The following is a 13,221-nucleotide window of genomic DNA, read 5'->3' as shown; positions in this document are numbered from 1 at the left end:
GTATGCGTAAGCTTTCAGTTCGATTTTCTTGTTTTGTCGATCCATATGGTCAGAAACGTTTAACCATTAAAGATTTCAAAGAATCCAGTGACATGTAAGCACACTCGGCGTGAAAGCGAGTTTATTACCCAACGTGCACAAGCAAATAGAATTCTCAAATAAATAAAAATGTAGAAAAGCAGATACACATTCCATATTAGATCGGCTCCAAGTCGAAGTCAAATAAGTTAAGATAACTTCCGTTTTATAACAACCACTATTACTTTATTAATTTATGTGACTTTCGCACTTGTCAGCAGTATATCAATGTTATTTTTTCGCGTGACCCAGTCTGCGTGACCTCACTGGTCGCTCTCGAGCGCAAATGTTATTCTTCCGTAACGAAACTAAGACCTTAAATAAGTGTGGATCCATGGCTTCAAACTCTCCCAGGTTTAATTTATCCAATTAGTACTCATTTATGACCATCTCAGGACACTTCGCGTACGGTTGTGGTTCGTTCCACGAACAGCGAGGAAGACTGGGGCACAGGTAATGAACACAACATCTTATGCTCTGCCTTCAACTGTTTACTCTTGGAAGATTTAATGGTCCTTTCTCTTTATTCAGCGCAGCTAATTCTATTTCCATTCTTTTTGAGTCAACATGCATAGAGGACTGGATTTCGAGAAGAAGAAATTTGTATTTAAACCTGTTGACGCAACTAGCATTTAGTCTTCCTCTGATAAGGATCCTTTGTCTCCATCTACTTTGAGCTCCTCGTTTTCTGGAACCTTAGGAAGGGACGTCCTCCACGCATGACTTAAAGTGAAGCGAATTTCGGGACACGACACGGAGCGCGGGCGCATTTTAGGCTTATCCACTGACCGCCTTATCTCGGGTGAGCCTGGGTGCTTAGGTTTCACATCCACGTTTATTTTTTGTAAATGCGCAGCGTATGTATGCATACTGTCCTTTACAGCCGCAAACGGGTAGCTTTTTCTTTTGGGTCTCGGGGATTTGATTCCATTTGTAACCATCTGAGAGTTTTTGTACTCTGTGACCTTCTTTTTCAGTTGAATTACCTTCTCAAGGAGCTCATCTCTTTGTTTTTCGAGATGTAACTGAAGTGATTCCTCCGCGAGGTCACTGAGAAATATCTCCACGTCTGTGTGAAAAAACGACATAATGAATGAATTGAATTGGGAGTGCAAAGTAAATGTCTGTCTAGATTTCTAAATACTATGGACCTAATATAGGGCGTTGAACACGAGCCTCAGCACACAATGTGCAAACACCCGTAGAAGGGGAATAAGAACAAGTATCATTTTACAAATTCAAACTTATGCAGTGCGAAGTATACTTCTGTAACCAAGTAGTTATCACGAGGAACCATTTTCCCCGGGCTCTCGGTTACTACACCCTCCCCAGAATCTAGTCAAAAGGGAAGGCTAAACGAAGTACTGTTACGTTAGGTCACCTCCCCGGCTCGGGCTCCATACAATCACAAACTCGTTGTCAAAATCAACGACGGCGGTTCAACGAATCTAACGGCCCTATGAACTTTGCACCAAATATCAACTGATTACAATACATATTTTTTCTCACCAGTAATCCCACCCTAATTTATTTAAGTACAAATATTGACGTTTCTTTGACAAGTTAATTGAAAAGAGGTGAAATGGTGTCTCTAACACATGGCGACAACCGTCCCTGCGGCTGCACCCCACTCGTTCTTCTTCCTCCGCCCCCTCTCTTATTACCGGAAACGATGCCATTGCAAAATATCAAGGAACAATTCTATTATGGTGTTTTTAATCCCAAGCACAAAGAGCACTAACTAACTTCAAGAGATTATACTTTATGGATAAGAAGAGTACTCGCTTTCGAAAGTAGATTACGCAATAGTTTTCGAAGGAATGACTACGTAATGCTCATTAGTTATATTTAAAAATTACATCGCAACTCATTACTTTATTTAATGTATACACCCAATTTGAAATTTCCTTCCAGATGCCTTGCATGGTAATTATGATATTGATGGCTTTGAAAAATCAAGCATAAGTACTTGCAAAGTCTTAACAGATTTACACCCACCGAAGGTGCGTGACCGATTTCGCTGAGAAAATCGAACTCGTCATGTAATTTCACTTTGCTCGCTGTAAAACACTTCTTCTTCATACTTTGAACTGGAATTTGAATGTCTTTGTTGCACGCCCTGAATTCACCGCGATAACATATTTTGATTCCGCATTTTAGAAGAATTTTGACAATAATACCAAGATGTTTCGAGAACCAATTAACAGAAATGAAAATGAACAAACCACATGTGGATTAAGTAATCGCCAAATTATATTTGGTATAAATAAAAATTAGTCTTAAAAAAGAAAGTCCTTTATCCGAATGAACGTCTTTGAATCCTCTTAACAACTCTTTGAAATGAAATAATAAATTTAAAATTTGTTCACCACAGTGTTGATTTTCACGCGCGCCATTCTCGGTTTCTCGTGTAATCTGAGAACGAAAACACAGTCACACAATTCGAAATAAAAAAGGACATATTCATTGGTTTCCCACTGAAAAACCATTTTAGATTATTCTTTAAAACGATTACTCCAAATTTAATTTGCATATGAATGGTAAAACATCTAATACATGAATAAAATAAAAATAACAGCAGTCTGAACTTTTATATTATGTTTTTCCTTCCGTTCTGCGCCTTTGACAAATTCGGGGAATCGACGGAAATTTGCTTTGTTCAGACCTCGGACGAAAGTTCGCTCGATATAAAAATATCTTGTTTAATTCCTTCATTGTTATGGTAATATACTTCTATTACTGTGGCATATTATCCTGTTGTTATTATCGAAACACTTGATGTATTTTAGTTTGAAAAAAGTGCGGCGTTTGCAGAATTTCGTGTACCCGTCCAACTCGTCTGAAATCCTGTTCAAAGAAGTAGCCGTGAGATTTCCGTTCTTCTTCGTTTACATTTTAGAGGTATCCTGCCGCACGCCATTGTATATAGATTGAACATCCAAAGCAAATCAATATAACCATTAACTAATTTTCCGTCGTCCGCCATTCTATTGTTTTGCCGTGTGATTTTAAATAAATGTGGAACAACGATGAGAAATTAGTTTTTTTTTCGGAAGCTTTGCCATTTTATCATAGAAACAAAAATAGCTGGCGAACATTCCTTTTTGAAACCTCTGTCAACGATCAAAAAGGAATAAATATACACAGAGAATTGTTGTACATATTTTGCATGGTTTCTTCAACCGCTCATTTGTCGTTGTCTTCAGGTTTTCGCTTAAAATGAAAAGAAATATTCTTACCTTATATCAGTTCTAGGGAAAACTAAAGTGGATTTGTACGGAAAATTTATTGCGAAAGGCTCAAGATGATGTCTCTTTCATCGGCTCAACCAAAGCAAAGAAAAAACATTTTAATCCCAAAAGAAATACTTTTATTTGACGTGAACAACGCGTTTGTTTACCATATTCCGCGCACGCAAATTTCTAATAATTCTCTGTTCGCTTGCACGACGTTAAAATCTACAAATCAGTCACTCTTATAGGTGAAAATTATTATTCTGATCTAACACGGCTGCCAATATTAAACCATTTAGTAGTATCTGTGTCAGCCACGTACCTTTCAGAGTCGAGGAGATTTCATCGTGGAAATTTTGGTTGTCGTCGGGTTCATCAGATGGGTGATTCATGCTGAACTTTAGATGACAGCAGATCACTGCGAATTATGTCTTCGCCAGAGCATATTATTCCTTGAACAGATTTTCCTGATTAGAGAAGAACAATCAATCAACGGTCGTTCCTTTATGGCAATTTCCGTTCTGTTCTCGGCTTGATTCAAGTTCAAACGTTCAGAGTTTAAACTTTTAGTCAACAAGGAGGGCCTAAGGCTGATGTTTCGGTCGCAATGTCACAATAGCGTAACCAAAGATTTAACAAGTCTTGGCGTTTCGATAGGAAAGTGAAAATTGGGATCGAACTTCCCGTGTTTCATCACAAACCAAGGTAAATTACAACACTCCTCTGTCGCAATGAATGATCGCTTTCACGTTGCCTGTCAAAAAATTTAAGACAGGAAGCAATTTAAATTGCAAAATAGTACGTCGCTATTTACACGTCACTTAACCAACACGAGTCCCCCTAGGAAGAAATTTGATCTAGCACAGGTTATAAATAGGCCAAACGAAAGCCGCAGTTTTCCTGTTCCGACAAAAGAATGTGCAAGCAACGTGTTTGGCTTAAAATAAGTGATTTCGAGAAACAAACGATCAACGTGCCTTATATCGCTCGAGAAGAAATGAAGCGAAAGGAATTAGACAATAATAAATAATTCGAGTCAGGTTATTTTGACACGGTAGGTCAGTTTAATATCTGCTAATTTGTCAAAAAGCCCCGGAAATATCAGAAAAGCATTTTCTCTTTTGCAGCTGTCGATTTTAACACTCTCTGCCGGATTTTGTTTTTCGAAACAAACCCATGTTATGAGAATAACGTCCGCAGTTTGCTGAGTAACCTTTTCCTGAATGATGGCTTTATATTGCTCTTGGGTCACTATCGCGGAAAAATCTATCGAGATAAATGGACAATTGCAATTAAATGCAAAGATTGTTATCAACTCCGTAAAATTATTAATAATAGTGATAATGGAAAAACAAAGACAATTTAATAGCACGTAAAACAGATATGAAGGTGTCGTTGCCGATGAAAAGCGCGTGAAACTATCTGATAAATATCGCAAAAACTTGAAGCAGGTGCAGAAAAAAACGAAACGTCGAAGACTCACTGAATTGTGTTGCGTGTGTAAAGGATATCGTCGAATATTTTGACAGTGCGTTTAGCATAAGGGAAAGGTCATTATTTACCACGTGGTTGGAAAGGGGGGAGAAATTGGGGGAGATCACATGACTTCAGGGATAATTAAGGGGGGACGGGAGCCCATTACTTGGGGGGATCAGTTGTCGGCAACGTAGTTTAAAAGGGGGAATGTAAAAAATTGACTGCAAATTAACTGCCAATGAAAGAGGGGCGGGGGGGAGTTAAGGGGGGAGGTCATGAGAGACAGAGTCTTACTAGGGGATCAGGTAAGTTTTATCATGACACAACAACCCCCCCTCCCCCCTTCCCCGCTCGACGATGAAAACCGTCTCTTGAAACGTTGCAAAAAGTTTCTTAACTTAAGAACAGGCTCAGTAATTTTTTTTCCTTTCATTTTTTTCCCGCGAATGGAGGTAGGCTAATTAGGTGGGGTGCAAGGGAGGAGGGGAAAAATCGCTGGCAGAAAAATCATGATTGTTCTGCAGACTGAGAAAACGATGGGAAGCTAAGTAGAAAATCATCAGTTTTGGGGACAACTGAACAATTGTTTGAATAAAAGTCATTGGTGCGCATCAATCACCATGAGCCGCGCACGTCAAGCAGAAGACTCCCTATCACTCGCGCTCTGTACGATGATCACAAAGATAAAAGGAAGTCCGAGTGCTAACTTTTACATTAGACCAACGCTAAACGGGGTGAAACCGACCCGGGTACGCATGGGATTTGAATACCTAAAATAAAGGAGGTGACGTAGCAGAAAACAGTACACTTTAATTGACAGCATAAAGGAACCTTTTGACTGTTTCTTAGAGGTACAATTCTCTACAGCTTATCGACTGATTGATCACACCTACAGCAAAAATAATGTCAAAAATTTGGATTTCTCTCAAACCCATTCCACGATAAACTACAAAAAAATAAGTGTGTCAAAATGGACCAAGCTTATCTATGTTTTATTGACAGGGACACTAAATATTTCGTTGCAGAGTGGTGCTTTTAACTTGAAATCGACTTCAATAGGATGGAACCCCTCATTTGAGACACCTCTATCCGGAGGAAATGTGAAATCATTGGTCACAAACTATAATCCAGAAAAATCCAGAATAAGCCGTAGAAGGAAATAACCATATAACGATAGAATTGTTACATAGGTAACTTACATAGTAAACTTGTCTTTCACAATTTCCGTAAGGGCTGTCCCCTGGATTAAGGTTTCCCTATGCATGCGAGCGCGTAATAATGGCGCATACAATTTGATTAACAAATAAAAAAAAAACGAGGTTCTAAATATATAATCAGGTAATAATAACGGCCTAAGACTTCAATGCGCGATGCAAGAGCATGGCATTCACATTCCTTGATTAATATCTCGAAAACTAACACCTTTGAGAAACTAAAACCTTAAAAAATAATCGACTAACAATAGTTCAAGTATGAGAAAACAAAATTTATAAACAAACTGCTCTAAAATTGCTTCCAGAAGAGGAAACTGATCCCGGTCAGTATTATACAAGTGCTCGTCCAAATAGGTTGTCATCAAGTTTTCCCCACTCAGTATTCTTGCACCGAATTTGAGGTGGTTCTTGGGAAAACTGTCTTGTAAACTCATCTAACTGTCTCTACTAAGATGGAAAAAAACCTAGTACTTTTACACCGCTGATATGACAGCCAAGCTTAAATGAAAAACTCGTTCTCTACTTTTAAAAGCATATATGTACAGGCTCCTAAACCTTTTAATGAACCTTTACCAAGATACTGTCAAAGGGAGTGTTTTGAATAGCCACTTTAAATTTACTGTAAAAAGTTCCGATGTAATCCTTCTACTCAAGTTATTAGTTAAACACTCTTATTAATAATGATGTATCAAATTAGTCAAACTCTACATGAAGCTTAATGTCCTCAAACTGACAACGCTGACATAACAGAAAAAACAACAGCAAAAGTACCATTACGACATTGAAGCGTCTTTTAATCCGTCATCAATATCTTCAGCTACACAATGTTCGTGTTTGATCGGTGCAAAAGCTTCATGCAATGGTACAGCAGGCGAACGACTTGAGAGAAAGCCACAAGAACCACAAGGATGAAGGCCATGGCTGGGAGGAAGCCAAGCAGGGCAACCTCGATCCACTTCAGAGCATGGAAAAGGATTTGCTTCGGTCCAGCAGGCTCGAGCCCCTGGGCGATAATGGTAACTTTAGCCAAGTTGAACGTGCAGATAGCAGTCAGACTCACAAGAGACAGACTTTCACAGATGTTGGCCTTTCGGTCGCGGAATGGCCTCATAAGGAGATGATGCGCCAAAATCAGAACACATGCAATTCCTAAACAGACAAATCTTGTCAAAAGATCGGTGATAAAGGTACTAATAGTTAGCAGAAGGAACCTTCGACCAACCAGAACGCTTTCCCAGTACAAAGTACCGTGGTCACCATCAGAAGCTGAACGGAATGGGTCGTAAAGAACTCTTTTTATGTCATCGGTATCCTTGGAGCTGCCCGGGAGGTATTCGTACTGGCTTGTATATCTTTTCCTCTTGCAACAACGAAACAACCAGATGAAAAGAAAGGGCAGAGGAAATGCGCATGATGTCAGGAACTCTTTGGCGGACACTTTGTCTTTAGAAAGCATCAGCAATCCCCAGAAAAGGACGAGAACAAGGGGGATGATGAATGCCAAGATGAAGACAATTTGCAAGTATTGCCACCACTGCCAGCACTGAATGTTTCCATCTATGAACAAACGCCACTCCAGCTCCACGGGAACGCAGTGCATAAGAGTAAGGGATGTATCCGCAAGAGTTTTGTATCCAAGTAACAGGGTCTCCAGAACAACAGCCCAGTATAGTCTCAGCGAAGGCTTTGGAATGGGGCGGAACCTGCTTATAGCTCGGTGGATGCCGTAAATTAGGGGAATGGAGAGCAAGATTGCCAGGAACTTCAAGGAGAAAAACAGCTCTTTGGTGACAACAGTGAAGCCAGGAAATGGGCATCCAATGCTGCCCTTAAAATTCCTCACCTGGAAATTAAATAATGCAACGATTGGTGTAACAAAAGGGATGACGTGAGCAGTTGTCTCTGTGGACGTGATCATCAGTATCTCGGCAACTTGATAAAAGTAGAAAGTGATCTTCAGGTACCCAGCATCGTGTTTATCTCTGCTATCTCCGTTTGGTGCTTCCTGTCTGCTGTTAGAATTGGATGTACTCCTAAACCAAACACCTTGACGATACAGCCACGTGAAGACAGGAGGCTTAAAAACAAGGTACAGTGCAAATGCTAGTATGTAAATCAGGCTCACCAACCAAAACCAATGATCATGGCACTTTTCCTTTTTTTGACATGACGTGGAATACAAGGCTTCACTGTATCCCTCTGCACATTCGCCACATAACACACCTGTCCTGTTACCATAGCAACCATTGTACGCGTGTGTAGTTGTATCAGCTGGAGTTTTGCAGTACTCCAATGGACATGGAATGAATTGCAGAGTAGATGAGGTTCTATTAACTTTAGAACCCCAAAAGTTTTCTTGAGCTAAAACGTTTCCACGCTCACATTTTGCTCCGAAGGGACACTTGATGCACTTGGTTTCCTCGTGAACATGGAAGCCACTGGCCCATCCTCTCTCTAAGCTGTAGAGACCATCTGGACATTCTTCACAGAGTAATTTGACATATTGCACTCTTATCCAGCAGGTTTCACTCCCCTTCACAAGTTCAAATCCGTCTTCTTCGGTGATTTTCTCGATAGTGATTTGCCTTCCGCTTGGACATCGAAAGGAGGATGAGTCGTCGATCAGTATGGAACTGCTTTTCGTTGCTGCAAAGATTGGATCGTATTGCCTATTGTCATCAGCTGTAAAGGACGATTGTTCAATTTTCAGCTGACCAGCGCTCTCAGATTGAAGAAAGCAACCAGTTCTCGATCCACGGTAATGTTCCGCCGAACTTGTTTGGTGGAAACTACTGTTAACGATGTTTAGAATTCCAAAACCTGTCCTCAGATACACTTGACCTCCCATGGCTACTCCTTCGTTGTTTTTAAAGGTGCAATTGTTCAACGTGGCATTGCCATTTAACAAGTTCAAAGTTCCAGCGATACCAGCGTTGTTTTCGAATCGAGTATCTTCAAATATTACCGGTAACTCAAATGTCTTATTCCACATTAGTTCCTCACTCTTGTTTCCTTTTCTTTTATGCGGACATTGGGGTGGATCGACATTCGTAAACTCAATTTGGACAATTGCTCGTTCATCTAGTCGATTCACAAACTGAGTGTTGTTAAGAAACTTGCAGTTTTTCACCAAAATCAGTCCACTAACATTCCTTTCTACACTGACTGAAAGAGCACAATCATGTAACCCCTGAAAAGTAACGTTTTCAAGAAGTAGTTTTGCTTCAAAATCTGGCGACAAATACACCTCTTCTTTGCTTGGCTTCAAGACTGCACGGCTATTGTTTTTTTTGGGGAAACTCATTCCAAATCTGACTGCATCACCAGTGCCTAATGTTTCATTACCTCCCAGTATAAGACTGTTTTTTACAACAAGCGTTTGGTCACCCGTTGAACAAAAGTCGTCCGTATTAGTTAAGCAAAAAGTCGTTGACATCCTTATACCAATCCGGTTGTTCACCAAGACACACCTTTCAAGGAAGACCTTTACACCTGGCGCTTTAATCAATGTTTTAGGGGGAGCACTGGCCATGATAGCATACCCATAAGTGGAAGTGACCGTGACGTGAGTCAAATTAAGGCCAAACCCGCCATGGACAAAGACAGAATTTTCGTTGTAAAGAAACGACGTGTTAAATAATGATACTTTCCCATCGCTAAAGAGGTTGTCAACTCTTACGGATACAGCGAAGCTGTTGTCTTTGTGACCCAGGTCTTGGAAAATAGAGTCAGTAATTGAGACTAACACATGAATAGGATATGTCGTAACGGAACTAGCTTGGGAACGGACAAACACGGCACCTTTTATACTTCTACTATCATTTGTAACATGAAATCGTCCCTTCGCATTCTGGAAAAGACATCTTGATACGGTCATCTCAAAGAAGTCGTTAGGGAGCATGACAAGAATAGATTTTGCATTATACCGGAATTTACTATCAGTGGCTACAAGACTACTCTTTTCACGGATGACGTATTTAATCTCATTCCAAAACAGACCAACGGCTGCCTCTGAGAAGTTGAAAAACTTGCATTTGGCGATGACTATATCAAAGGAGGACACATTGATCAGGAATACACCATACGTGCCATTGTCGAAAAGAAGGTTTGACAAAGAAACTTTATGGGAACCGTTTTTGAACTTTGGACCGAATTCTATGCTGTATGTGTTGTTGCGGAATTCGCTATCAGTAACCTCAAGTGAAGACTTTTGACTGATGAAAGAAGAAACCCGACTTCTATACCACAACATGGAAATGGCCTTATAGCAATTGATAAATTTGCAGTCGGAGATGACGACATCATAGGAGGGCACATTGAGGAAAACTAATCCATACCTACTATTGTTGAATACAAGGTTTGAGAAAGAAACCTTGACGGAGCCATATTTTAACCTTGATGCAAATGCTAAGCCACATGAAATGTGTGCTGGGGAGGACACACCCTGTATTGATACTCTTTTCCCCACAGCTCTCAATTTCGTTCCATTGGGACCAACCGTTTTCAAACATTCGTATGGATTTGACTCACTGCTTGTTCCGTTGAGGCAAATTTTGCCACCATCGTTTACTAGGAGTAGCGCTTGTGGTAATGTCCGGCAGGGTACAGCAAAAGAGCCACATTGAGGCGAGTCTTCACTGCTGAGATGGGATACGTAAAGACAATCACTCCCTTGGTCTTCTGCACCTAAAGATAACGAAAATGTCGTCATGAAATTGTGGCCTTGTGCTGAATTACTTTCTATTTCTCGCAAAAAGAAAAGGCTTCCTGGCGATTAAAATGCACGCGTTTTGCTTTGTCATGATTTTGTCGAATGATATCGAATTTATAAATACTTGATCATCGTACAAATTTTAGAAAGGAAATCGCCGAAACATGTGCAAACACATCTTCGTCAAGAAGAGGGTCGTCAATCAAGTTTAATTGATCTCCAACATCCCGAGCGCATGTGTACTCCAATGCAATTAGATTCTAGTTTTTTTTTTTTTTAATTTAAGATCGAGAACTCTCAATCTCTTTGCGAGTAGATATTGAGTGGTTAGGTAACAATAAGATTACGCGTCCTTTCCTTCCTTCACGTAAATCAGTCTAGCGAGGAAAAACTCTCATAAAGATCTCTTAGCATGGCGAACTTTTGATCACTTCCTCTTTTTTAACGTGCTTTGCTGGAATAATTTCATCATTTTTTCATAAAAACTTTTTAGCGTTGTCTTAGTCAGTTGAAACTATTTTTTAGATCGTGGATCTCCTGGTTTCAAACAATTAAACTGACGTCTAAATGCAATGTAATACAACCGTGTTATAGAGATATTGGTGATCATCGACTACGCCTTGGTTATTTTTACATCAAGCTTCAATGAGAATGTTTTGTTCGAACGTAAGCACTTTCGTTTCCTTGTAGTCGGGAATTTCTCTTTGAAATGAGCCGCACTATAGGTTTTCCTTCGTCAGCGTATTTCATGGTTGCGTCTAGCTTAAGTCGGTGTTACTAAACTTAGGATCAGCAGAGCGCTGAACCTGCAGAGCCTGTGGAAGCCGCAGAACCTGTGGAACCTGTGGAACCTGTGCAACCTGCGCAACCTGCGCAACTTGCACAACCTGCGCAATCTGCGCAACCTGCGCAACCTGCACAACCTGCGGAACCCTATATTTTTTGAAAAAGAATGGCAATGAAATAAAACATAAAACTAAAAAGGCCTTTACGCTCTTTGAAAGTTCGTTTCCAGGTATAAAGGAAGGTCATTACCCTGACCTCCAACTTTAACTGTGTTGACATTCCCCTTGCAAAGGTGTGTAATGTCATAAGGACCAATTCGCAGTCACCTACCCCAAGTGTTAATACTTGAACCATAATTTGAAAGCTCTAACGGTTTGAGTACCGCGATATCCGAGAAACGCCTCATCCGAAGGCTCTTAGGAAACCTATAAGCTGGAGTTTAGTTTCAATGTACATGACGCTGGAATGAGGAACACGAGCTTAAAGTAACATCAACGGCTGTGATGCATTGTTATCGCGAAACTTATTGTCAGATAGTTTTCTGTGTGTATTTCGTTTACGCGTTAATTACTTGCGAGTATTTTTACTTTTCATGACTAAGTTGTATCGTGTACTTGTGGTTGATGTTTGTACCGTTGCGTGATAATACGTAATTATGTCGAGTAATTTGTCAGGTTTTGTGTATAAATTAAGTCCCGTGGATCAATTTTTATGTCCACTTTTTAAGAAGCAGCGTCGTCGATTTTTGCCTGTAAAGCAATGCACGGTTAAGGTAAATGTTTTTCATTATAGTGACTTTCTTTGTAAGTGTTAGTTCTCTAATATGTATTTTCCTTCTCATGTTTAGTACTGTAGGCGTTTGGATGTTTTTAAGTAAACTAGACGCATAACTGCGTGAACTCGGGCTTACTTAGGGTGCGTTTAAATTAGCAATTTTTGTAGCGATTTTCAAAAATTTAATTAATTTTGTCTTATCCCTCTGAATAAACATCTGCCAAGTCCATCTTGGTGTACTTAATAAAACTTTGGAAGTCAATTCTTTACCATTCTTTACTATGATGGAAATCATTAAAATCGCAGCAGAATTCGTGGTGTGCAGTAATATTGTATGTAGAGCGCTAAATGCAGAAATAACGAAAGACAATGTATCGTTTACACGCACAATATGTAAATCAAGTTTAGGCGAGGAAAATATCTCCCTGCTGAGGGTCTCTATCGGGCCAGGGTACCTACTGGATGGATAGCGGTAGCAATTTGTTACTTGTGCACTTGTATTACAATGTAAGCCAATACTTCCATGTCTCCATGCATGTCTGCGTCACATTCGGAGAAATCGAAAAGCACGATTATAAGTAGTGATTCCTGATTGGTTCTCGTCAGCCCAAATCTAACACTATCGTTGATAGGTCCAAAAACTTTATCTTCACTTCCGATCCGTCATTTGACTCGTGTGTTTTATTTTTTTGAAGTGGAAACTATCGTGAATTTATTTTATAACTCGTTTTTACGCTTCACATATCCACGAGTAAAAAATAAAATTTGTTAACCAGATATGAAAAAAATATATATATTTAGCAACATGGCACACATAGAAAACCTGCTTTTACAATTGGGTTAGGTTCTGGGGTACTGTGGAACCTCGATTTAACGAAGTGCCAAGGGACTGGGGAAATTGGTTCGTTAAATCGAGGGTTCGATATGCCGAAAACCTCGATTTAACGAA

At 39.9% G+C, this 13,221-nt stretch overlaps 2 protein-coding genes across 2 annotated transcripts; both read right to left on the bottom strand.

The window, feature by feature from the left end:
• Positions 1–104: 104 nt before the first annotated feature.
• Positions 105–4,081, bottom strand: LOC131774025 (uncharacterized). The gene is made up of 2 exons (XM_059090035.2): positions 3,634–4,081; positions 105–1,147 (listed from the first exon to the last, which is right to left on the bottom strand). Exons 1-2 carry the CDS (start codon positions 3,701–3,703, stop codon positions 711–713), a joined length of 507 nt encoding a protein of 168 aa, XP_058946018.1. The 5' UTR covers positions 3,704–4,081; the 3' UTR covers positions 105–710.
• Positions 4,082–6,431: 2,350 nt separating this feature from the next.
• Positions 6,432–12,809, bottom strand: LOC131774050 (uncharacterized). Its single transcript, XM_066171219.1, has 4 exons — positions 12,760–12,809; positions 11,491–11,645; positions 10,221–10,687; positions 6,432–9,974 (listed from the first exon to the last, which is right to left on the bottom strand). Exons 1-4 carry the CDS (start codon positions 12,807–12,809, stop codon positions 6,819–6,821), a joined length of 3,828 nt encoding a protein of 1,275 aa, XP_066027316.1. The 3' UTR covers positions 6,432–6,818.
• Between the last annotated feature and the right edge of the window lie 412 nt (positions 12,810–13,221).

This window comes from Pocillopora verrucosa, chromosome 8 (genome assembly GCF_036669915.1).
Source record: "Pocillopora verrucosa isolate sample1 chromosome 8, ASM3666991v2, whole genome shotgun sequence".
Taxonomy (NCBI): domain Eukaryota; kingdom Metazoa; phylum Cnidaria; class Anthozoa; order Scleractinia; family Pocilloporidae; genus Pocillopora; species Pocillopora verrucosa.
Note: the sequence above shows the minus strand (reverse complement) of the source record. Positions and strands in the feature narration are given on the sequence as shown.